Source organism: Pituophis catenifer, unplaced genomic scaffold (assembly GCF_029215685.1).
Source record: "Pituophis catenifer annectens isolate HBS135680 unplaced genomic scaffold, rPitCat1.0.hap2 SCAF_6, whole genome shotgun sequence".
Taxonomy (NCBI): domain Eukaryota; kingdom Metazoa; phylum Chordata; class Lepidosauria; order Squamata; family Colubridae; genus Pituophis; species Pituophis catenifer.
In genome coordinates, this window is record NW_027256886.1 from 68,247,624 (window position 1) to 68,274,049 (window position 26,426).

General features: G+C 38.3%; 1 protein-coding gene across 1 annotated transcript; it reads left to right on the plus strand.

The window, feature by feature from the left end:
• LIPA (lipase A, lysosomal acid type) lies at positions 1-25,602 on the plus strand. Its single transcript, XM_070945227.1, has 10 exons — positions 1-52; positions 3,693-3,804; positions 7,011-7,128; positions 9,450-9,648; positions 13,582-13,691; positions 14,550-14,686; positions 21,669-21,815; positions 22,657-22,728; positions 23,203-23,274; positions 24,510-25,602. Exons 2-10 carry the CDS (start codon positions 3,700-3,702, stop codon positions 24,750-24,752), a joined length of 1,203 nt encoding a protein of 400 aa, XP_070801328.1. The 5' UTR covers positions 1-52; positions 3,693-3,699; the 3' UTR covers positions 24,753-25,602.
• Positions 25,603-26,426: the final 824 nt, after the last annotated feature.

Sequence of the window (26,426 nt, forward strand, 5' to 3'; positions counted from 1 at the left end):
CAGCGCGGGCGAGGTTTCTCCTTCCCTGCCTTCGCCTTCCCGTCGCTTCCCGGTGAGTTTCTTGCTGCACTTTTCCTCCTGGGTCGGGAAGCTTGGAGGGATATTGCCGGGACCCTTATTTAAGGAAGGACTCGGAGTAGCCTTTGGGGTGACGCTCCTCGTGCTGGGCTGGGGATTCTGGGAGATGTAGTGGAAGCGGGCCATGGGAAAGAAAGGAGTACTCAACGCTGCAGGGCTCCACGGCATGACTTGAGGGGAAGCCCCGAACAATCATTGCATATATTGGGGATCCCGTGATGCTTTCCAGGAAAATGGGATGCGGGAAGGGTGGTTCGGAAACGGGTATTTTCCGTCGGGTTAAAATGCCTTCTTTGGAGAGGTTAATAAACTTAAATGTGGCATGTCCCACAGGTGCTTTTTTTCAGGAGGCACCTGGGCTTTCTTGGTTTTTTCTTTTGAAGACGCTTCGCTTCTCATCCAAGCAGCTTCTTCAGCTCTGCCGGGACAGTGGGCAATGGAAGGGCTTATATTCCTTGCAGACAGCTGGTAGTCTGCCTCCTTTAAATCCTCCCACTCATCCAGGCTTCTTGGATGAGAAGAGAAGGTCTTCAAAAGAAAAAAACAAGAGAGTCCAGTTGCCTCCTGAAAAAAAGCACCTTTGGAACAACCATGACCTGAATGATTGAGAATCTCTACAGACTTTAATGTGGCATGAGCTTCATGGAATGAGCTTTGTGGCAAAGGATCTGGGCCTTTAGATGTATGTCAGTGGTGATTTAGAAAAGGACCGAAGGCAAATATCAGCAGCAAAAGGAATGTTGAAATTAATCATGCACAGAGATTCTTCTCCCTTTATAGTCGAAGTGGCTCTCTTTCTGTAATCAACTAATCAACGAATCCTCTTAATTCAATGAGATAAAAATAATAGCAATAGCACTTAGACTTCTATACAATGCTTCACAGTCCTCTCTAAGTGGTTTACGGAGTCAGCATATCGCTCCCAACAATCTGGGTCCTAGTTTTACTGTCCTCGGAAGGATGGAAGGCTGAATCAACCTTGAGCCTGGTGAGCCTGGAACTGCTGGCAGCCAGAAGTAGCCTGGATTAACCACTGCCCCACCCTGGCTCAATGGCAGTATGATACTCTGTACAGCCTGAGACAGCAATTGAAAGACCAGTATTGAATACATAAGCTTGAAAAGATGGGAAATTACTGCTCTGCAAATATTTTTAAGACCAGAGCTGTATTCTTTGTGTGCACCTCTTAGTATCTACGGAGACTGGTTCGTTTTCTAACTTGGGTCTTTTGGCGTTTTTATTGCAGAAGGAGAACAGTGTGTCTCAATCAGAATCCTTTGGGTTCCTCTTTTTAATATATTTTCCATTTTCAGCAGTAATATGGAAGTGACTTTTATGGGGGCAGGTGAAATTTTTAGCCTGTCACGAGACTTATGAAATGCTGCCTCTCCCCCACCAAAATAAGGAACAAGCCTTCTGGAGGAAAGGTAGCTCCACCATTGAATGACATTGAATTATCCTCTTTGAATAAGAAATGAACAAGTGTTTTATCACTTGTTTCAATTTTATCTTCTGAAAAACACCACAGTCCTGGTGATTGTGCTTCATTTCAGCTCAGTTTGTACTCTTTTTTTTCTCTCTTAAAAGTGTCTTCTTGAGACTTTTCACACTCACTATGTCTTGAGCCATTTTTGGAGTTTTACACTGCTCCATACTCTAATTACCCCCTTTTGGGTAGGTGGGTGTTGCTTTTACAAATGTAGAGATTTTCCTGAGCAGTCTTGTCTTCCCCCACCACCCACTGCATAAATGGTGCTGTATGTGATTATTACAATTCAAGATGTGAACTTGCAATTTCTATATAGAATTAGAATTAGGAAAAAAGTACAAGGACCAGGCTGGATCAGATCAAAATTCTCTGTAGCACAGTAAAAGTGAGTAAGCAGACACTGGAAATTGTGCAATAATAGACCCCAATTCCCTAGAATTGAAGTTCTTGTTGACTGATGGAAGACTTTATAACAATGTGAAAATAGTTTGTTTTTGCTTTTTGCTTTGCTGGGTTTTTAACTTCCCAGTTTAACTTTCATTCCTGAGGTTTCCTAATGGTCTGGTGCTGAATCTGTAAACTGCTTAGAGAGGGCTGCAAAGCACTGTGAAGTGGTATATAAGTCTAAGTGCTATTGCTATTGCTATGTCCATGTAGTTGGATCCAACTTTACTTATCTTTTAAAAATTCAGCCAAGCTATATACAAGTTGCTTTTTTAAATTAGATTTTCAACAGGTGGAGGCCAATTTATCTGTTCTGATATTGATCTTGTGTTCCTGGCAACTTCAGTTTTTGATACATACACTGAAAACCCTATATACACTGCAAATGTTTAGATAAGTAACATGGATTTGTGGTGATGTTAATGTTTCTTCCCCCCCACCCCCCGGAAACTTTTAATATCTAGTAACTGGAAACTGGTACCAGTCATTGAGATGATATGTGCGTGTACGCGATATGTTATTGCTTTGTAATGACAGTACTGCATTGTGGTGTAGCAATTACGGTGTATTAGTAGAACCAGGCAATGCAGATTCCAGTCCCCCTTAGCCATTGAAATCTTGGGTAACTAGGTCAATCAGCCAAACCTAGCTTATAGGGTTGTTGTAGGGAAAAATCAGAGAAGGGAGTGCTGTGTAATTTGTCTTGAGTTCCATGAGGAAAAACACAATATAAGACTAAGAAAGAAAGCTGTTCAGTTAATGCTGTACCTTATGATCTGGATCAGGGGTCTCCAACCAGTGGTGAAATTCAGTTATTTTTACTACCGGTTCTGTGGGCGTGGTTTGTTGTGACGTGTTGTGGCTTGGTGGGCATGTTGTGGCTTGGTGGGCATGGCAGGGGAAAGATACTGCAAAATCCCCATTCCCTCCCCACTCTGGGGCCAGCCAGAGGTGGTATTTGCCAGTTCTCCGAACTATTCAAAATTTCCGCTACCGGTTCTCCAGAACCTGTCAGAACCTGCTGGATTTCACCCCTGTCTCCAACCCCCGGTCCATGGACTACTTCATGCTAGAAACTGGGCCACATAAACAAGTGAAACCCCATCTGTGGGATACAGACAGCTCGGGAAACCAGGCCTCCTCCAGTCCGTGGAAAAACCTTTCTCCACAGAACCTGGTGTCCAAAAGATTGAGAGCCTCTGGCCTAAATGACAATTCACTGGGATTACTTCACTGTTTCTCTCTCTGTCAGAGATTAATGAGGACAATTAGCTGTATTGAAGCCAATGATAAGAGAAGATTGATCAGAGGCAAAAGAAGTATTGGAAAGATCATAGTGTTCTAGTTCAATGTTTTTCAGTCTCAGCTACTTTAAGCGGTGTGGACTTCAATTCCTAGAATTCCACAGCCTTTAACTATAATGGAGCATATATATTTTTTCTGTTCTAGGCAAATACTATTTTTTTTTTGCCACAGCTCTGAGTATCAGCTGAGTATAAATTAGTTTAAGCTGCTTTCATCTCCTTTTTCTGTGTAGAACATGAGAGAGCTGCAGCTTCACAGTCTTAATGTTGGTGTTGGAGGAGGTTCATTATTACTAGTGTATTACTGTAGTGTTTGTGGTGGGATAGACTTGCATATTTGTGCTGATGAGATGACCTTTTTTTTTTCCCCCTGGTAGAGATAAGATGTGGCTGCTAATAATTGCAGTGAGCTTATTCCAAGGCCTGGTAAATTCATCAGTACTTGAGGGAAGAAAAAGAGGCGTGGATCCAGAAGCATACATGAACGTTGTAAGTTGTTATTATTATCACTTCAATTTCAGACCATTTCAGTGATTGGTACTGCATATTTATTTTGCGGCCAATCTTTTCATGAAGTTTGTTCTTCGCTGAAAATTTGGCCTTCAGAAGAAAAACATGACACCCTGCTCTTAAGTAAATTTTCCCTAGTTGGAGCAGTTTATAACACGTAAAGGAAAACAGTACAATAAAATACAGAATTTGTAAAGGGCATTAATGCTCAGTGCTCAGGGGGGTTTTTTGGTTTTTTTTTTAATTTGATTTATATGCCGCCCTTCTCCGGAGACTCAGGGTGGCTTACAATGCGTTAAGCAATAGCCTTCATACTTTTGTATATTTATACAAAGTCAGCTTATTGCCCCCACAAACTGGGTCCTCATTTCACCTACCTTAGAAAGGATGGAAGGCTGAGTCAACCTTGAGCCTTTTAGAGATTTGAACCAGCAGTAAATTGCAGGCAGCTATGTTAATAACAGGGTGCGTAGACCACTGTACTATCAAGGCTCTTCACAGTTGAGTTCTTGTGAGATACATATCCCAAAAGGGCAAACATGTAGGAGAGGAAGAGGCAGAGCCAAATGAAACAAACAAAATGTTAAAAAGTTATGATATTTGTGTAGTTACTTACCAAACACATCTAAATTATATTAAAGTAACCAAAATATCTTTACAATCCCCCAGGCATGTCACAACTTTTGAGCACCCGTAATGTTTGGAAGTTGAAAATTGAAAAGTTTGATCCGCCCTACTGGGAATGGTATTAAAAGGGCTATCAGTCTGGAATTGTTATGTTGTCACAAACAATCCAAGTCCAGCCCTCCAGGAATTTCCTTGATTTTTCACTGTAAACCGAAAATCAATGTGTTCACCATGGATATTATATCCACATGGAAGTCTGCCCCCCTTAGAGCAGGACGATCAATCTTGACAATGTGATTGGATGCATACATGACTCCCATTATATCTGTCTTGTACAATAGATGCATGGAGTGGCATTTGGGCACTGCCCTCTCTGCAGTTGCTAAATATTAGCCAGCTGTGAAGGTTGAACCGCGATAATGGTTGCCAAAGCTATTGGTCAAATACAGAAATGAATTGCTTCAGCTTTGTTACTTAGTTTTAGTTCAACAATCATATGACGTTTGTAATGGTAGCTGATTTACGTATTAATAGAACTTTTTAATGTTCCATTTAAAAAATACTTTGTGATTTCCCCCCATCCTTTTATATATTGAACTTGCTATTTTATATGTTCTGAGATAAGTGAAATAAAATTTCTAGGCCTGTCTTTTCCAACCTCTCTAGGTATTTTGAGAAAGCAGAAAGAGGGAAATTAGCCCTAAAATGTAAGGAAGTCAACTTACAAGCTTTCAAACAGAAAGGAAAGAATGTCTACTGGATTATATTTTATAATACATTTTCTTGAAACCAATAAAGGGTAAATCTGAAAAAAAAAAACGAATCTGAAAGAAGTTCATAAGGTTCAAAAAACAAAAATAATTGTTTATGTTTATCACTTGTTTTACAAAGGACAATTTTAGAAGAAAACCAAGAAAATAAATAAAGGATTATCTTCAGGGCACAGACAGAAAGTTCAAGATGATGGGCATGATAATGTGGTTAAAGGTCCTTCCCAACATGCGGTGCTCATAAAAACAGCCCAAGCTTTGTTCATTCTGTCATAGCCACCTTCTTGTTGATCGGCAGAAACCCCTAAATTTAACTTCATGTTTTTTGCAGTGACATCCTATCAATTGCCATCCTTAACCCTCCATAACCATTAAGGTTGATCACCAAAAAGTTATTTACCCCAATTGCTAAGCTTTAAAGAAAAGAAGCTTTTCAAGGAAGGAGCTAAAACCTTCCAGTACTAAAATAAGGCTGGGAGAAAGCATTGGACTCTGATACCTGGTTAGATTTTCTCTAGTTTGTGTGAAGGGTTGACTTCAGATTCCTGATTTTAATTCATATATACTTCGCCTTCCTATTCTATCAAGTATCAAAGTTGCTAACTTAAAAATGAATTAAAATGACAGAATCTATAGAGTTAATAACAGACTATAAAAATTGCTACTGAAATTAACAAAAGCCCTGCCTAAATAGTGCAGCTTTGGTCTGGTGGTTAAGACACCAATTTAGAAACCAGAAGACTGAGTTCCAGTCCTGATTTAGGCATGAAAGCTGGATGGATGATTTTGGGCCAGTCTCTTTCTCTCAGCCCAACCCATTCACAGAGATGTTATTGTGGGGAAAATAGGAGGAGAAGGGACTATAAAGGTACGTTTGTTGCGTTGAGTCACTTATAAAAATAATAAAGGTGGGTTAAAAATAAATAAAAAGCTTTTCAGGTTTCCTCAGTGTTGAATGAATGAAGATCAGTGCCAGCGATTGGAGACTCACCTGCCAGAGAAACAACTATTGGTACTTCTCTACATCTACATGTCTTAACAGTTGGGTTGCTTCAAAGAGGAGGAGGAGTAATTTATATCTTTGGGCCCTGAGCCCTTTGGTGCAATATTTTAAACTGCTTGTTTAAGCCACGGTGGTGCAGTGGTTAGAATGCAGTACTACAGGCTACTTCTGCTGACTGCCAGCTGCCTGCAATTTGGCACTTCAAATCTCACCAGGCTCAAGGTTGACTCAGCCTTCCACTCTTCTGAGGTGGATAAAATGAGGAGCCAAATTGTTGGGGGCAAGATGTTGACTCTGTAAACTGCTTAGAGAGGGCTGTAAAGCACTGTAAAGAGGTATACTGTATAAGTCTTAAGTGCTAAGTGCTATTGTAAGCACTTGGCAAGCAGTCCAGATCTTTCAATATAGACATTTTTGTAGAGTAGCTATCACGTTTGGCAGCAGTAGTTACTTTTGGATGCTTTTCAAGGGTGGCTCATGTTACGGTAATCCAGAAAATATGTTTGGATATATACATGTCTATCTGTCCTTTGATATATAGAATTTGCTTTTTGAATGATTTGTGTTTAGATAAGAGAAATAAAATATCTAGGCCAGCCTTTTTCAGCCTCTCTAGATATTTTGAGCCAACAAACTCTCCAAAATTCCTAGCTAGTGTTGCTAAAAGTTTGCAATACCAGGAATAGCAGTCCAAAACATCTTGAGAACATTAAATAGGTGAAGGCTGGCCTAGGAGCTTTAGAATAACTTAATAATCAACTATCTTTGATTTGTTTCTCTTTTAGAGTGAACTTATTTTATTCAGAGGATATCCCAGTGAGGAATATGAGGTGGTGACAGATGATGGATATTACCTAGATATTAATAGAATTCCTTATGGGAAATTAAGTCAGAAAACCAAGGGTAAGTATATGTTTGTAAACGGATAATAGAGTATTATGAAAGTCTATAAATCATTTATAAATATTGTCTGTCCTTGTTAAAGTGATTGTTTCCTATTCCCAATATATTTTAATTTGTTTAATTACTCTGCTCAGTTCAATAAGGACATTAGTCCAAGAGACACTTGTGAACTGTTGAAATGGAATGGCCAGAATTCTACTTAGTGCTGATCTTTGTGCCTAATAAGAAAAAAAAACCCTGATAGAATGAAAAAAATTCACTCATCAAAGAGTTGGTTGCTGGAATTGGGTATGTCTAGTTTAACGAAAAGAAGGACTAGGGGTGACGTGATACCAGTGTTCCAATATCTCAGGGGCTGCCAGAAGAGGAAATCAAGCTAATTCATGAATTTGTGATTAAGTTCACATATTTATATTCCGCTCGACTCTCAGGATTTCTGGGTGGTTTTCAAATGATTTAAAACAGGGGGGCCCATTCCTCAATTTGTGGACCGACACTGGTCCCCGGCATGGCAGAAACTGGGCCACGCACATAAGCAAAGCACTATCCGTGGATGCAGGCATGTGAAACTACGTCCTCTCTGCTCCGCGGAAAATCCTCTCTCCAAGGAACCAGTCCCTGGTACCCAAAAGGTTGGGGACTGCCAATTTAAAACAAAGGTACCTTCTTGTGGCTTGACCATTTGTGATCCCTCTACCAAGTCACCTGATTTTGACTTGCTTCGTTCTCTCTGGTTGTAACTGAACAGAATTAGGTGTGATATTGGAAGAAGAGACTGCACCCCAGGGTTGTCAAACTGGCGGCCCATGGGCCGGATGCATCACATTCAGGCCACGCCCACCCCAGCTCCGCAAAGGAAAAAAAACATCGTGAAACATCACGTGACAGCAACGTGACACTGAAAGTTTGACACCCTTGCTCTACCCTATATCAGTGGGGATGGAAAGATCTCCCTTGTTGTGATTCTGGGGCCAATATGCAAAGTATTAAACATATTAGGCAAGATTGCACACAACGTGTATTCTCTGATTTCCTAGAAGATCTGCACGAAGCAATGCCTGGATACCTGGATTGGACATCCAGTTATGAGACCTCTGCCAAATCTCCATAGAAGTTTTATACACAATTATGTGGACTGTGTATATTTGTTTACTTCTCTTCTGTCATGCTGTCAGCATATGCTAAATAATAATTTAAAATATGATAATAAAAATGACAAGGATAAAAGAGGATAGGGATGGCAGAATAACAAACCAGGTGGAAACATCACCACCAACAAAAACAACCTAAGTTTAAAGGGCACATGAGCCAGTTCTTCAGCCCCTCAGCATGGTACATAATTCAGATAAGCATATCAATCAATCAACCTGAGGGTGGAAGGAGGAGGAGGGTGGGCTACAGAAGAATTAAAAAAAAAGAAGGATCTTATGAGACAGAATTTTGTTGGAGATGTAATAAAGACAATACTTTAAAACACATGTTTTTACAATGTCCTATAGTTACTAAATTTTTAGAGAAAGTAGTGGACCGGATAACCATCAACTGCCGAGATGGTTGCAAATGATCTCATAGAAAAGAAAAGAATTGGGATGGGTAGGTCTCCTTTTTATATTGTACAGAGAAGCAGGAAAACTCAAGAAGCCAAATTAGCCTCAAGGCTTGACATCACTGATGGAGATATCCAACCTCAAAAACAAGAACTGAGATTTCCTGCTGGGTTGCATTTATTTAATTTGCCATACCTTTAAGAAGCTGAAAGACCTTGCAATCTGAAGCATTATGGCAGCAATAGTACGGTAGAATTATTTTTTTTACTAAATTTATATGCCACCCATTTATAGGCCACCCATCTCACTATCTAGAACAGAATATAATAACAGAGATGGAAGGGATCTTGGAGGTCTTCTAGTCTAACACCCTGCTAGGCAGGAAGCCCTACACCACTTCAGACAAATGGCTATCCAATCTCTTCTTAAAAACGTCCAGTGTTGGAGCATTCACAACTTCTGGAGGCAAGTCGTTCCACTGATTTAATTGTTCTAACTGTCAGGAAATTTCTCCTTAGTTCTAGGTTGCTTCTCTCCTTGATTAGTTTCCACCCATTCCTTCTTGTTCTACCCTCAGGTACTTTGGAGAATCTCCTCTTGGGAATCTCTTTGAAGAGATTACATTAGCATCAATGTATTTATGCATCGAATCTGCTGTCGTTCAAAGAAAGGCATTTGTACACAAATCCACAAACAGCTGTGGAAAACTTTCTTGCCTTAGGAGAGGATGTTTTTGTTCTGCTTCTAACTATGTGTAAAATGCTTCCCTTTCAGAACCAAGACCAGCTGTGTTTCTGCAACATGGCTTACTTGCTGATGGCAGTAACTGGGTAATCAACCTAGATTATAACAGCCTGGGTTTTGTGCTAGCTGATGCTGGTTTTGATGTTTGGTTAGGGAACAGCAGAGGAAACACTTGGTCCCGAAAACACGTCAATTATACCACAAAGCAAAAAGAATACTGGATGTTCAGGTAGACAAATTTACTAAACATTAGGAATGTTTTGGTTTTGCCCCTTTACCTATCCTTTTCTTTATGTGCCATGTGCCTGCTTTTTATAGCTTTATTAATGAAAGTGTATGTGTGTGTGTGTGTGCATATGTAAATATAATATTATAGATGGTGGCAGTGAGAACTGCTAAACTGCTATTCTAAAGCAGGAGACCTAGCTAGAGTAATACACCTAGAGCAGACCTGGGCTTCTACAGCCCACCAGTCACATCTAGCCCTTTAATTGTCCCTGTCTGGCCAGTGGAGGCAGCCCTATTGGTTCTGCCCTCTCCCACAGTCCCAGTTTCACATGTGGCCTCTTGGGAAAATTAATTTCCCACTTCTGACTTAGGGAATTTCTTGAGGAGGAGGTTTAAGAATACCAAGAATTCATTCTGTACAGAAGGCTCAGCACTGCAGCTGTACTATACAGCTAGGAATAAGAGATAACACTTGATTATTGCCATTATATGACATTTATATAGTTCACACTGTGTGACAAACTGGTGCTAGTGCTGATATCTAAGGAGGACGACATATGATGGCCGATGCATATTGCTTGATTTGTATGGTGAATCACTGCTATGTGAGTGAAACTAACTATGACTTCTTCACCAAATCCATAATATGTAAACTGGCCCTTTTGCTTTCATAAAGAGCATTGCCAATTACATTTTTGTCCTGGCACTTTACCAAAGCTCACTTTGGGCAATGCTAGGAGCTGAAGTGCAGAAATCTTAAAAGTTCTTGAGATTGAGAAACACTGGATTAAAAGACCTAGATTCCAGATGACTCCCAGCTATAAAAGATCAATGGATATTTTTCAGCCAGTTGCTGTTTCTTTGCATAGATATCAAAGTTCTTGTAGTTTGGAAAAATGGGAAGAGTGAATGGTGTGTAGGCCACATTGAGCTCCTGAAGGTGGAATATAAATCAAATAAATGAGAGTGCATGATGTATCTAATAAAAACAAGTAAGTAAAGAAGGACACGTGCTTATATTCTTCTGGGTAGGTTGCAGGATCTTGAGAAGCAAACTATGGAATCATTGGAAGACTATACAAATAAAAATCACAGGGGTATAAAATTGGTCATGATTCTTGAAAGCTTTTTTTGCAGAATGCAGAGAGGTTTCTCAACTATTAAACTCCAAATTTATACTTTTTATTTTTATTATTAAACCTACCTTATTCATCTTATCTTAACTATCACTTTCAACATACATCTCCTCATTTTAATTATCCCACCTCATTTTATATCTTCCTAAAGAAACCCAGCGTTATTATCTTTATCTTTGTTGTTAAACCAATCATTTTTATTTCTTGACTGTTAAACACAGCATAAACATTTGTTTTACCTGTTGAACACAGCATATCCTTTTGTTATTTTTTGACTGTTACACAGCATGCCCTTCCTTATTTGGCTGTTAAACACAGCATATTCATTTTTGTTTGGCTGCTCAACACAGCATATTGTGGCTTTTTGGCTGCTAAACAGCATATTCATTTTTTTGCCGTTACACGGCATATTCAGTTTTGTTTTGGCTGTTACACAGCATATTCATTTTGTTTGGCTGTTCAACTCAGCATATTGTAACTTTTTGGCCGCATATTCATAGTTGGTTTAACTATCAATCTCTACTTAAATCTTTCTTTGTTATTTCCATCCATCTACGCATTGCTTTTTCACATAATCTTATTTTTCTGTATCCTTTTTCATGACATTCATGACATTTTAACATTGAGACATGGTTTTTACTTAAAACATATCATTAACTATATTTATAAATTCCTTTTAACATTTTCAATTAATCATATTTATCTTTTTCCTTAACATTTTAACATTAAAACATAGTTCTTGCATCTATCATAACTTTACATGTAGTAATTAATTTCTTTTAACATTCTTAATTTCTATAAAAACCTCCTTTCTATTAATACAATCCATCTTTACTTTATTTTATTTTTAATCACTTTATCTTCATTTCCTCGTCTGCAAACATATATTTCCTTCCATTTTCCAAATTATTAATTTTGTTCTTCATAAATCAAATTAATTCTCTTTTCTTATTTTTGTTCCGGATATGATATATCAAATCTTTTTCTTTTAAGGCTGCACTTAATCTTTCTTCTGTTCCTGCGCCAGTACTTAAGTTATTATTATTTCAACTGTAGGAGTTCCATTGTAGATTTCTTTTCTTTTCACAATAATCAAACCGCCTGCAAACAGGGAAAAAAAAATCCTCCTCCACAGAGTTCAGTAATGTTTATCTATAGAATTCAAAGTTTCCCATAACCAAAGGAGGTTACAAAGTTCCTCTTTATGCCAGGTGTGTCTCTCTGTAATCCACATTTTACATTAGTCATGCAAGACTCCATTTTATTTATTATTATATAACTGTCCAGTCCATTTCTTCTTCTTTTAACTTAAAAAACAAAAATTATCAAGTCTTCTTTTTCTTTTTTAAAATCCAATTCAAATTTTTAAAGTGTTTAGACTTTTAACCATATCTCCAGATTAGTTCTCTTAGTTTTGTTCCATTAATTGTTACTCGGGTCTTTGTCTCTTTAAAGTTGTAGTTTTTAAAAATTTTTCCAAAGCCCCTTTGTTGCATAGCCGCTGTTTTAGGCTAGGGGTCTTCTAATTGTTAATGCTCCGAACGTTGTTACAAGCCTGGGCTGTTGTCACTCACCCGGCTTCAAAGAACTCCGTCTTTCTCCACTTTCCTCCAGCACTTTTCTTGCCCGGTTGTCACAGCTGCCGCCCCCCACCGCCGATTCACAGAGGGTTCCCTCCGACCTCCGAGAAACTTGCCTGTTCCTCTCCCCCGTCCCTGCAAGACGGATTCGGTCCGAAGACCGTTCGGTGGTTCGGCAGCTGGGGTTTTCGCGGGACACATCAAAGCCCGCTATTTCCCTGACTGTCTCGCCGCGACATCAAACCGGAAGTCATCATAGTTGTTTCATCTTTGACTTAGTCTTTTAAAACAAGCCACATTTCCATTGTAAGTAAAGAAGCTAAAAAGAAGCTAAACCAGAAGTATCTTGATAGGTCAGTAAAGGACTCGTGAACCCTAATATGACTTGAACCCTGGTATCTTTCCCTCACATTGACTGGATAATATTTCAATGTGTGGCAGCTTGGATAGTATGGATCCTGCTTCTTTATGTTACATTTTCATCCTGGCACTTTACCAAAGCTCACTTTGGGCAATGCTAGGAGTTGAAGTGCAGAAATCTTAAAAGTTCTTGAGATTGAGAAACACTGGATTAAAAGACCTAGATTCCAGATGACTCCCAGCTATAAAAGATCAGTGGATGTTTTTCAGCCAGTTGCTGTTTCTTTGCGTAGATATCAAAGTTGTTGTAGTTCGGAAAAATGGGAAGAGTGAATGGTATGTAGGCCACTTTGAGCTCCTGAAGGTGGAATATAAATCAAATAAATGAGAGTGCATGATGTATCTAATAAAAACAAGTAAGTAAAGAGGGACACATGTGCTTATATTCTTCTGGGTAGGTTGCAGGATCTTGAGAAGCAAACTATGGATTCATTGTAAGACTATACAAATAAAAATCACAGGGGTATAAAATTGGTCATGATTCTTGAAAGCTTTTTTGCAGAATGCAGAGAGGTTTCTCAGATACTCTTATTGCCATTGCTAATGTTAGTTGCATTTTATAGTTGTTTCATCTTTAACTTAGTCTTTTAAAACAAGCCACATCTCCATTGTAAGTAAAGAAGCTAATCCAGAAGTGTCTTGATAGGTCAGTAAAGGACTCATGAACCCTAATATGACTTGAACCCTGGTATATTTCCCTCATTGACTGGATAATATTTCAACGTGTGGCAGCTTGGATAATATGGATCCTGCTTCTTTATGTTATGTGTAACTGATGGATTCACCTCTCCTCTTTAGTTTTGATGAAATGGCTAAGTATGACATTCCGGCTTCAATAAACTTTGTCTTGAATAAAACTGGTCAAGAGCAACTCTTCTATGTTGGTCATTCTCAAGGCTCTGCCATAGGTAGGTTAACAAACTACTTTGCTAAAATTACACTGGTAATTTTAATAGCTATGTAGGTGAAGTTGAATGTCATAATGCTTATCTATAAAATAATAATTATCCCTAATACAGGTAAATAATCTTCATCAGTATTCCTTACATTGATGTTTTCCAGATGAGTTATGACTGCAGTTTGTGGAATGTGTAATCTGAAGGATATTAGTTTAGGAAAGACATGTTTTAAATAATGGAAAGTATTTATGTATGAAAGCTTGAATGACGACTAAAGTTTTGAAATGACTCTGGACTGAATTAAAGATGTCTTGGACCAAATGAATGCCCCAATTTCAGTGGAACTCTATAAAGGGATATATGCTTACAGGGGTCTCCAACCTTGGAACTTTAAGACTTGTGGACTTCAACTCCCAGAATTCCTCAGCCAGCAAAGCTGAGGTCCACATGTCAAAGTTGCCAAGGTTGGAGACCCCAGGCATATAGTGTGTCTGCACAATATGTTAAATTCTCCTTGTGGTTTGTTGCCTGCCTATTTTAAAAATGTCACACCCTATGAAATTAGTGGAAGCCTGTGGGAAAAAAGAAATCAATTTTTTTCAGCATAGCAAAAGAGGTTTTTATATCAAATTTCAGTGTTTAATCATTTTGAAAGCTGCTTTGGATTTATAAAGAAAAATGGATGAAAACATTCTTCAGGCATGGAGAAAGTCCCCTTTTGCTTTAATGATGCTAGCTATAAACACTGAAAATTATAAAAAATACAATTGCTTTTGTGGAATATGCAACAAATTGTTTTCCTACTGATTTTGTTCAGCCACCTAGTTTAAAATCTATTCATGTCTTTCATGTTTTTCCCTCCTCCAGGTTTCATAGCATTTTCAAGTTTTCCAGAGTTGGCAAAGAAGATAAACATATTTTTTGCATTGGCACCTGTTATGACTGCAATGTTTTCATCTGGTGCTTTGGTTAAACTTGGAGAGATTCCCGAATTGCTAGTTAAAGTACGTGTTTTGTTTAAAATATTTGTTTGAACCACAAAGTGCAGATGTTAGGTGATGTAGCTAAGTACTACATTTCTTTTTGTACGTACTTGAACAAAAGACCGACATGCCTTTGAACAAAAGTCTTAACAAGGAACCGAGTTTTAAACAAACACCACCTGTGTGACTTGAGATGTTCTGGGGCATCATAGATGATGGCTGTCTAGTCTGCATCCTCCTCTTTTCCTTCCATAGCGGGGAAGAGGGAGGTTGACCCAAAATCGCTTTTTAAAGATGTCCATTACCCCATCCCCAAAATTATTGAAAGCTGTCCAGCAGAGGTTTTGAAAGAAAAAACACCACCAAAACACCACATAGGGATTAATTAACAGATTTAACAGATTAACAGAGTTGCAAGGGACCTTGTAGGTCATCTAATCCAACCCCCCGCCCAGGCAGGAGACCCTACACCATTTGTGACAAATGGCAGTCCAGTCTCTTCTTGAAAGCTTCCAGTGATGAAGCTCCCACAACTTCTGAAGGCAACTTCTGTTCCATTGGTTGATTGTTCTCACTGTCAGAAAATTTTTCCTTATTTGTAGGTTGAATCTCTCATTGATTTGTTTCCATCCACTATTCCTTGTCTGGCCTTGGGGTGCCTTGGAAACTAGCTTGACCCCTTCCTCTCCGTGGCAAATATTGGAACACTGCTATCGTGTCTCCCCTGGTCCTTCTATTCACTACACTAGCCTTGTCCAGTTCCTACAACCATTCATCGTATGTTTTAACCTCCAGTCCCCTAATCAAGTCTGAATATCTTTTTTATAATGTGGTGACTTACTTTCACTGCACTATAAAAAGTTACTTACTTGGCCTTGTTGCTTGCAGGGGCCTTGTGCAGAAATGAGTATAAAATGGGGGAAATCCTAATTTAAGAAACGTGAACTACTATAGATTAGATTTCATTTTGGATGGATTAGTATTTGAAAAAAAAAAATGTTGAAAGCAGTTCTTCTGATTATCAGTCCCAGCTTACAGGTAGTCCTCAATTTACCATCATTCTTTTACTAACTGTTTAAAGTTACAGTGGCACTGAAAAAAATGATTTATGTGTCAGGGTTCCAAGTAACACCCCCAACGAAAGAAAACTCCAAGGCTTGAGTTTCCTCAAAGTTCCATTTTATTAGAGATGCCATATTGACACATCTGGGAAAACCCGAATCTGAAAGTTTCCAGGTTTCCCCACCAAAGGAAAGTTCAAGACCCTGCCCAACACCCACATGTCCATCACATGGTCCAATCAAAACACCGTCCCAACTGGAGATGCCTCCCAGCTCCAACTGTCCAGGTGCAGGGCAAGATGTCCTTGACTCTCTGAGAAAGGAATGTTATGACTATATATCACCCTGGCTCCATACACTCCCCCCTCCCAGTTTCCCACAGCCTCCTTCACAGGCTTGAAGGCCCAGTGAAAAAGATGGCTTCCAGGTGTGACCATTTTTCACACTTGCCATTGTTGCAGCATCCCTCTGGTCACATGTTCAAAAATTCAGATGCTTGGCAACTGATCCATATTTATGACAGTTGCAGTGTCCTGAGGGCATGTGACCTTCTGACAAGTAAAGTCAACTGGGGAAACCAGATTCACTTAACAACACTGTTACTAATGTAACATCTGCAGGGTTTCTCTTAAAAACTGGCAAGAAAGGTTGTAAAATGGGGCCAAAACTCACTTAACAACTGGCTCAAATGTGGTGGTAAGTGTGTTCTTCTGGTGCAGACAAAAGCTTATAAGCCCTGCGTTAGGCTAATCAAAATCTTGCATAGATAAAATTTAAACAATGAAATGGTGTGACCTACTTTCACAGGACTTGTTCCACATTGCACACTCCGTGTTTCTGCATGTTGTTTTATTAAATACTAGCTGGATACCCCTGCTTTGTTACAAAACTATGCGATTGGGCTTGATAAATTGATAGTTAAAGCTTGAAAATTTATGTAGAATGTGTAATTCCTTAGCATCAATGCGCGTTAATATAAGGCAATTGGCAGTTGGAACAGAGTTCTTTTCAGGTGGGGAGGCAGAGTAGAACATCTAACTCCTAAGCATCAGAGCGTGTTAATAATAATAAGAAATACTACTAATCTGATGGTCATTTCGAAAAATCCTTTCTTAGCAAGCACCTAGAAGCCAAGAGAAACATATGTGACAGGTTTCAAATTTGTAGGCTTTACAGTTGTGGAGATTTTGTGATGAGTGAGTGGTATTTGGCTTTTATAGATGATAGATAGATAGATAGATAGATAGATAGATAGATAGATAGATAGATAGATAGATAGAGGTTAAGTGGCATTCTCAGTAGTAACACCAGTCCTGTAATACAAAAGTTAATCTTTGCTGCCAATAGCTTAATTATGCTGTCATGGGGCAAAATTTACTCTGAAGTACCATGAATTCAGTATTAAAACCATAATGGGAAAATGGACCAGAATGTATCAAATAAAGCAGAGTTTGATGATTCTGTAATTATAACATTTAGCATTTAAACAGTGTCCCCCAGTGCATTGGTTTGGTTCATTCTGCCAGTCGTAGATTGAGAACGAGAGATGTTCAGTTGCTCCAAGTTCTCTATTGAGTTGGTGCCTAGAAAATACTTGAATTGAGTGTTGTGTGTTTTACCTGTTCTTACTACTGTGAGGTTCTACTGCCAACTTTCTTGAAAAGATGAAGTACCCTGCTCAGGTTGAAAAAAAAATAGTAATTGCTGATCTTCTTGGCATGAGTCAAGAGACTTGATAGCAGTTTCAATTTCACTGAAGTAGCCACGAGGATCTTGCCCACGTGGATTAATCTGCTGAAATTAATACAGAATACATTGCAGAAAATGTCCCGAGTGCCTCCGAAAGCTCTATTAAGAGTAAGCAATCATACGATCTATTGTATATTAAATCAAATGTAATATTTTCTCTGTCATGCTGTCAGTTCTTTTTTAGAATGACTCCCTTCTAAGCCCCCCCCCCCCCGCCCAAAATACAGATTGAATGTTACAGGAAGACAACTTCTGATTAAATATTAGGAAAAACTTCCTAACTCTAGGAGCAGTTCAATCATGATATAACAGTCATAGTTATGATGCCATAGTATATATGAAATAAAAAGAATATTTTTAATTCTGGTTTTCTACATTGAAAGAAAATTAGTAGATGTCCTTTTTTTTTTTATTGAAAAAGTTTTTCAAATACAAATTTCCCCCCCCTTTTTTCTCCCCCCCTCCTCCCTAACCCCCCCTCACCACCCGTCCCCCTGTGACTTCTTCAAAATAAAATCCAACTTCGTAACAGATTATATAATATTTTACCATCCCATTGCTCCATCCCTCAAATACTGACCCTTTCTTTCTAATAATATTATTACATCCCCCTTTTACCATACATTTCAAGATAACATTCTACTGTAACATTGTATAATAACTTCTAGTTTAGCATAATAACATTATTTTAACTCCCAATTTAGCAATAATCTGCCCTTTTTCTCCTCCCCCATACATATATCTATATATTATAACATAATATAACATTTCAAGACAACCTTCCACTTTAAGACTATATAATAAATCCTATTTTAACATTTAATCTTTAATGTATATTAATATAACATTTCAAAGCAGCCTTCCCCTAAAAAGCTATATAATAAATCCTAGTTTAACATTTATTCAGCTCTATCCATTTCCTCCACTCCCATAAATGTATCTCTTAAACATCCCTTTTCTTAAACTAAACAATCAATAAACTAACCTGTCTCCACCCACTTTCCTACAAAATTACCATACATAACAATTCTTAATATCTTTATTCTTCTGCCCACCCTACTAAAAAAAATATTCCCTTATATAGATAAAATCAATGACTTTAAACTTATAATCCATATAATATAATATCTTCTTTGATGTCTCTCCACTGGATTGTTGACTCCATCGCCCATATTAGGGTAACAGCATCCTGATTGCAACAGAATATTCAAAAAATCCTCAGTTATCATCTGCCCCCATCAACAATAAATATCTTCATGTATATAAAAAAGGAAAACAACCACCCGAGTGACATTATAATTGTATTCCATATAATATCTGTAATAGTGGATTTCTTCAGGATTATTAATTCCCACCATCATAATGGGGTAACAACCAGATCTTCTGCATGCCCCAGCATAACTCTCTTGCCATATAGCTCAGGATAAACATAATATATTTATCCAAAAAAAAAAAAAAAAATCCAAAATGGATAATTCCAATCCAACAATTTAAGGCCCTTTTCACATCCCAAAATTACAGCACTGCAGAGGTCTGTCACTCTCCTCAGGATAATATAGACCAATACTTCGCCTCAACTATCTTTTCATGTATTCAGTCATCTTTTAAATAACTGGCTTCACTGTTGCCTAATTTAGAAATTTTTATTTTTGCGAGATCTATTTCTTTTTTTCTTGACTTGTTGTGGGTTTGATCTCTATCCTAATTTCCTTTCTACGAGTTGTATATCGACTAATCGGTTTTCATTCTGATTTATAGCTTGATCTTGTTGGTTTTGCTTTTGTGACTCATATTTCTTTTCTATAAGTTGTGTATCAACTGATTGATTTCCATGCTTGTTTGTGACTTGATGAATCATCACATTAGAATCCAATGCCACATCTCTTTTATTTGTGGATAATCCAGCTGAGGTATCTAAAGAATCCAAAGGCAATTTATCTACAGAGGCCTCTGTAGCTCGATTTTTTTCCTTTATTTCCAACTCCTGCTTATCTTGTGTTGTGCATAAAAATGTTGAGCTCATTTTCAAAAAATTTTGGTAAAATTCAAAAAATTAGTAGATGTCCTTAATTAACTTAAGTAGATGTATTTCTATCCCAAATGAGGGAATTGACATTCCTTGAATCAGATATGTGGCATTTTTCTGCCTCTTAATGACTGGGTAGATTCATCGCAGGAAGATTCAAAATAGTTTATTTTGTACCAACATAGGTGAATCCATTCATTAAGATCTAGCAGAATATGTGAATGAAGCCATATCATCTTACTCTGCTACATTAAAATCACAATGGTAATGTGTTTAGCATTTAAAAAATTTTAATTGAAGTTTATCTTAATATAAAATTCAAGTAGAAATAAAGATTTATTCATTTATTTATTTAAATTTTTATACCACCCTTTTCCCGAGGGACTCAGGGCGATGCACAGCCAACAATAAAACACATATATCCATAAAATTTTAAAAAAGTTTAAAAAACATATTAAATAATTTGGGCCCAATATTATATTATTTTAATATTATATTAATAGGAAAAATGAGAAGGGAAAAGGGGAAAGGTAACTGGGAAGGAAATAAAAGCAATGACTTCCAACTTTTTTTAGGTGCAGTAAAGTGCACATAAAATTAGAATCTCATTTTTTATTTCTACATAATTAGTAAATACTACCTATTTCTATAACAACAAATGAATTTAACATTTTTAAAAAAATTAAATGTAAATTTAATGACAAACTCCAAAATCAAAATTTCATCCCCCACCCCCCACCATTTTGAACGCAAAATCCGGAAGCAGTCTCCCAAATGTAAACAAAACTGGATACGTTCTTTAATTAAAACAGTTAATTTTCTCTTCTCTGCAGCTCCATCACCGTTTCCATCTATTTTTCCTTTGTAGGAATTGACATATCCTTTCATTTTTGTGCATATGGAATTTTTGCTGCAGTTAACAGTTGATAAATGTTCATATTTTTTTTCCCAAGATCTTTATTCAGTAGTTCTAAAAGAAAACATCTGGTTTCAGTTTTATGTTTGTTTTACGAATCTTCTGAATTAAAGGATAAACCTGCCTCCAATATTTCTTTGCTTTCCTAATTCTACCAAATATGATAAAAAGTACCTTCTTTCCAGCAGACATTTGAAACACTTTTATACATCTTGGTCAGATTATCAGGTGTTGGGTACCATTGATACAGAATATATAGTCGTCTTAAGTTTTCGCGGGTGTGTATGCAAAAAATTAAAATCTCGGGTGTTTTCCCGCGTCATGTTAAATAAGTTAGTTAAAATGTTTAAAATTCTGATTAAAATCCTAGCTTAAAATCTTCTAAAAATCCTTACAGAGCACTCTGCAAGGTCCTTTAAAACCTTAGCTAAAATCCTACCAGTACCTTAAAAGTTTTTCTTATAGCAACGTTTCGACAGGCTCACAACCCTGTCATCTTCAGGCTCTTATCTAATTTAGAAGCTGTGGGTGTGTTGCGAGGTCGGAGCTGTCGCTTTTCTATGTTTGCTGCTGCTGATGTATGCTGGTTAGCCTGTAACTCTATGTTGTGATTGGAGGACAGCAGTTTTTCTTCCTCTTTAAGGTTATTGTTCAGTGTAATTTCATTCTGTTCCTCCACATACACTATTTTCTCACTGCTGTAGCATTGTGACCAAGGGTTTTTTTTGTCCACTGAATCATACAGTATGGATTTATTTTCCAAATTCAGGGTCAGTGTTTTGTAAATTTGGCAATAACATAGAATAATAGGGTAGAGCAAGGGTGTCAAACTCACAGCCCGTGGGCTGGATGTGTCACCCGCTGGCCACACCCACTCCTGTTTTAGCAAAGGGGGAAAGTTGCGATACATCACGTGACGACATGACGATGTGAGTTTGACACCCCTGCTTCAGAGGTTACTACCTTCTGCCCATGGCAGGAAATCCTAGATCACTCTGGATAAATGGCTGCATAGTCTCTTCTTGAACACCTTCAGCGATAGAGCATCCAAAACTTTGGGAGGCAAGCTTTTCCACTGATTAATTATTCTCACTTTCAGGAAATTTCTCCTTAGTTCTAGGGTGGATCTCTCTTGAATGATCTTCCACCCATTACTTATTGTCCAGCCCTATGATTCTATGTTAATCATATTTAGAAGCATCTTTATTTTTCAGTAAAGTGACCTATGTTATACTATTCTTATTTTGGCAGGAAATGTTTGGAATGAAGCAATTTTTCCCCCAGAATGCTCTAATAAAATGGTTTGCTACCCACATCTGCAGCCGTATTTTACTTGATGATCTTTGTGGCAACTTTTTCTTTCTCATGTGTGGATTTAATGAGAAAAACCTAAACATGGTAAGAGCGTGAATTAAAGAGCCTAAATGTGTAAACTCTGTTTTGAAATGAAATGAATTAATATGTAATTTTTTTTTTTTTAAATAACATTGTGCATGTTATTGGACAGGCAAATACTCTTCTCTAAGCTTATATCTCAGCTATTTGGTAATGAAAGACTGAGAATCATAGCCAGCTTAAGAATGGCAAGATGGTGTCTCTCAAATGCTAAAGATTCCCTGAAGTTGAACTGTTTTTCACTTGCCTAAATTAGTCTAGTTCAGGGGTGTCAAACTGGATTTCTTGGCGGGCTGGATCAGCATTCTAGTTATTCTCCACAGGTCGGCTGGAGGAGGGGGATGGGGGAAGGAGATGGGACGGACGGCCTCCTGCAGCACCCTGCTGGCCAAAATGGGGTATGGGGAGGCGCAGCCCCCGCGTGCCCTGTTTTTGGCCTGGACAGCCTCCTGCAGCACCCTACTGGCCGAAACCCATTTTGGGTAGCAAGAGGCCATCCAGGCCGAAAATGGGGGGGAGGGGGGGCTGCAGCCCTTTTCTGCTAGCAGAGGCACTGTGGGCCAGTCCTATTTCCAGGCCGGCCCCGCGGGCTAGATCTAAGCACTTAGCGGGCTGGATTTGGCCTGCTGGCCTTGAGTTTGACACCCCTGGTCTAGTTCATTCAAAAAATAGTCAGATCAGCCCTTCTTAGCTTTTCCGAGATTAGCCAGGGTCAATTGCATTTGGATATAATGGCCAAATGTTAAGTCCTGATGCACTTTTCCCCTTTAGATGAAATTTTAAAAAAGAAGTAATTGATATATTTGGTTATAGATTTACCTAATCATTTCACTGTGGTTTTCAGAGCCGTGTAGAAGTATATTCAACACACTGCCCAGCTGGAACATCTGTCCAGAATATGCTTCACTGGAGTCAGGTAGAGTTGAAATCCCCAGGCTGATTGATTAATGCTTGCCACAATGGTGTCTAGGTTATTGGCTTGCATTTATGAGTCATGATTCTAATGTTAGCTTTTACTCTGTTGCAATTCTGCACGTGCTGTTCTAGGAGTAAGACCAACTGAACTTTGGAAGTCTTACTTCGAAGGAAATTCCCTCAACAGGAGGTGGATGTTAAGATTACTCAGTGCCATTATTTGCACTAAGCCCTTGATGCCTGCCAATATGGGAAGACTTTGGAAAATATACACAGCTGTGTATTTCTCAAGGAATGGGCGGGTAAACAAGTGTTACAAGAAAATTGCTGCACCTGAGAGTTTGTTTTTTCTTCCAACATATAATAAATGCCTCAGAGCAGAAAGGCAGTAAAATGAATGAATGAATAAATGAATAAATAAATAAATAAATATTCTTGAAGGCATACACACCTTTAAAAGTAACTTTATTTTCAGGTTGTAAAGTCTGGGGAAATCAGAGCATTTGACTGGGGAAGCAGAAAAGAAAATATGGCTCATTATAACCAGGTAAGAATTTCCAAGGGGAGAGACATATTAGACTGCAGTATTATCAGATAACCAGTATACAGGTCGTCCTCGACTTACGACCACAATTGAGCCCAGAATTTCTGATGTTAAACGAGACAGGTGTTAAGTGAATTTTGTCCCATTTTATGACATGTCTTGCCACTCTTGTTAAGTGAATTAGCGTAGTTGTTAAATTCGTAACATGGTTGATAAGTAAATCTGGCTTCCCTATTGACTTTGCTCGTCAGAAGGTCAGATAAGATGACCATGTGACATTGCAAATGTCATGAATATGAGTCAGTTGCAAAATGTCTGAATTAAGATCACGTGACTATGGTGATGTAACTTTGAATGGTCACTAAATGAACTGTTATAAATCGAGGACTACCTGTAATAATAATAATAATAATAATAATAATAATAATAATAATAATAATAATAATAATAATAATAATAATAATACTTCTTCCTCCTCCTCCTCCTCCTCTGCAAATACATAATTTTTCTTGTGAATGGCCTTATCCTAAGGCAGTGATGAGGTGTCCCCCCCTCTTCCCCATTTATAATTGTGCTTTCTGGGCAAAAAAAATATCCCCATTTGTATCTACTTAGGGAATTAATCATCTGTGGAAACCTGTTTCAAATGAAGTGGCTAAAATGCGTGGCACTGATTTGTAATTGTAGAGAGAGAGGGGAGGGGGAGGGAGAGAGAGAGAGAGACCCCCATGTATAGGACGCCCCCATGTTTCATGTAGAGTAACTGTGCAGAAGCCATCTTATTAGAGTAATACAAGAACAGGAAATGCATCACAGGAACAATAGATATGAACTCTATCATAGTTGTTTCCTGTATCACATTGCCACTCTAGGCAATGTATACAGGAAACAACTACAATAGAGAGGAATGATAGAGCTGCATATAAGATAGAGGCTCGTCTGGCATATGCGGTGGAGCTGGAGGATGGGGATGGGGCATGCCTCCTCCTCCTCCTCCTCCTCCCCTCCCCCCGTATACAAGATGTCCCTCCATTTTCAAGTAAATATTTTAAAGAAAAAGTAGCATATTATTCATGGAGAAATACGGTAGTTTGTCCCAGATGACTTGTTGAATAGATCTATAGAACCTTGGCTTTCCAGTTGTTGCCAAACTACAACCTCAGCCAGTTTGTTCAGTGGTGACATCAGGATGAGAATCTCTTTGGATTTTTTAACCATTATTTTTCCTTCTTTCTTAGCCAATACCACCTCACTACAAAATGGAAAAGATGCTTGTCCCAACAGCTATATGGACGGGTGGCCAGGACTGGCTGGCAGACAAAAAGGACGCTGCTATGTTAATGTCTATGATCCCAAACTTGATATACCACAAGGAGATCCCAGATTGGGAACATCTGGATTTCATCTGGGGCCTTGATGCCCCACAGCGCATGTTCAGAGATATGATTCAGATGATGCGGAAAGCTCAATATGCCCATTGATTACTTGAAGTTGTAGTCCCAAAACACTGATGCAGTATGAAAAGAAATCTTGCTTTTTACCTACGTATAGTATTATTCGGACACAAGCCTTCTAGCAATACCTTAAGAAACGGAAACTGCATTTGTCATATAATTTTTTTTAAATTCATGCAGTTTTAGTGGAAAGGCAAAAATAGGTAGTGAATGATACCAAACGCCTTGCAGTACTGCTGTTCTTGCACTATTCAGATAATTTTTGAAATGAGGGTTAGGGGAAAAAGACAATTTATTGAACCTTGCTAATGTCCATGATACCGAGGTTGTGAAAGCTATATAAAAATGGCTGCTCGTGTGTGATTATTTTATTTTGCTTATTTTGTTGGAACAAATCCCTTTCAAAATGCACTTAAATAGTTTGGATAGGGAATCAATAAGGATAACTAGTAATGGTTTAAATTTTACATCTGTGAAATTTACGTTGACAGCTCATTCCAAAGCACACACTCCTTGTCTGCTTAAAATGTAAAAGAAGCACTTGGAAAGCAAGCACCTTGGTTCTTTAAACACAAACGATCCTGGAAAGTTTTTACAGAGTAGATTTCCTGCCTTAAAATCCTCCTGTGGATTTTGCAACACGTACTTAAAGGTGCACCTCTCCGTCATATGGAAAGAAGAAATATTTTTGTTTGTTTCAGTAGGAAAAGGCTTTCAGGGCAGGCCTCTTGAATTGTAGTCCTAGTTTTGGAAACAGATGCATGCTGGGACATCTGGAAGACTTGGGGTTTTAGAGGGAGTGGGTATTTTAAAGGCAATATCATGTGTAGAAGAGACTGTTCTCTTGGAAATAAACTCTTGATCTTTTATAATGAAATATGCTTCAACTGCCTTAATTGCTATCCTGAAAGTTTTGAATGTGTATTAGAATTAAATATCGAATGAAATGGGTTGCAGATCAATGGAAGAACTTGTCTGCGGTGTTGGAAAGTGGCTTCATTGCAACAGAGCTTTTCACCAGCCTAAGAAGGCAATGCAGAACAACAAAGAGCAAAAATTGAACCCAGTGAAGATGGTTGTTTTCCTTAAACTGGTTGGAATGAGATTTCTTCTTCCCAAGAATGTTAATGTCTTGAATGCTAGAGGTATACAGACTCCATCAGATTCCATCCTCTGTCATATACATCTTACGGCTGTATCACATGGGGCATTATGAAAATGTTAAAAGGAGGATTCAACATTAAGTTGCCTGAATATTTTACCCTTAAATTTTCTTCTACATTTTAGAACTTTTGTCACTTTACAGGCCCATAAGGAGTGGTGGAAAGAAGAAATCAGTTTGGCAACTCTTTGCAATTTATGTTCCTAAAAATACTTCGACTTCTCTTCATTGATGGTGGGCTCTAGAGAAACGGCCAGGACAATTGATCTGATTTGTTTTTGTTTAATTCTATGAAATTCAGCAGCTAAAGGGATTAAGATTACAATTGGGAATGCTTGAAAGAAATCATATTTCCTTCGCAGTAGAGCAGGGTGAAATACTCCCAGTTCGGACTCGCTCGGGCGAGTAGGCAGCGATGATGGCCGGTGGTTCGGAGAACCGGTAGCAATGGCAACTCGAGGCTCCGCCCACCCACCCAGTCGTCGTTACTTCCTGCTTTTATTTCCAGAGAACCAGTAGTAAAAAAATGCTTAAAAAGT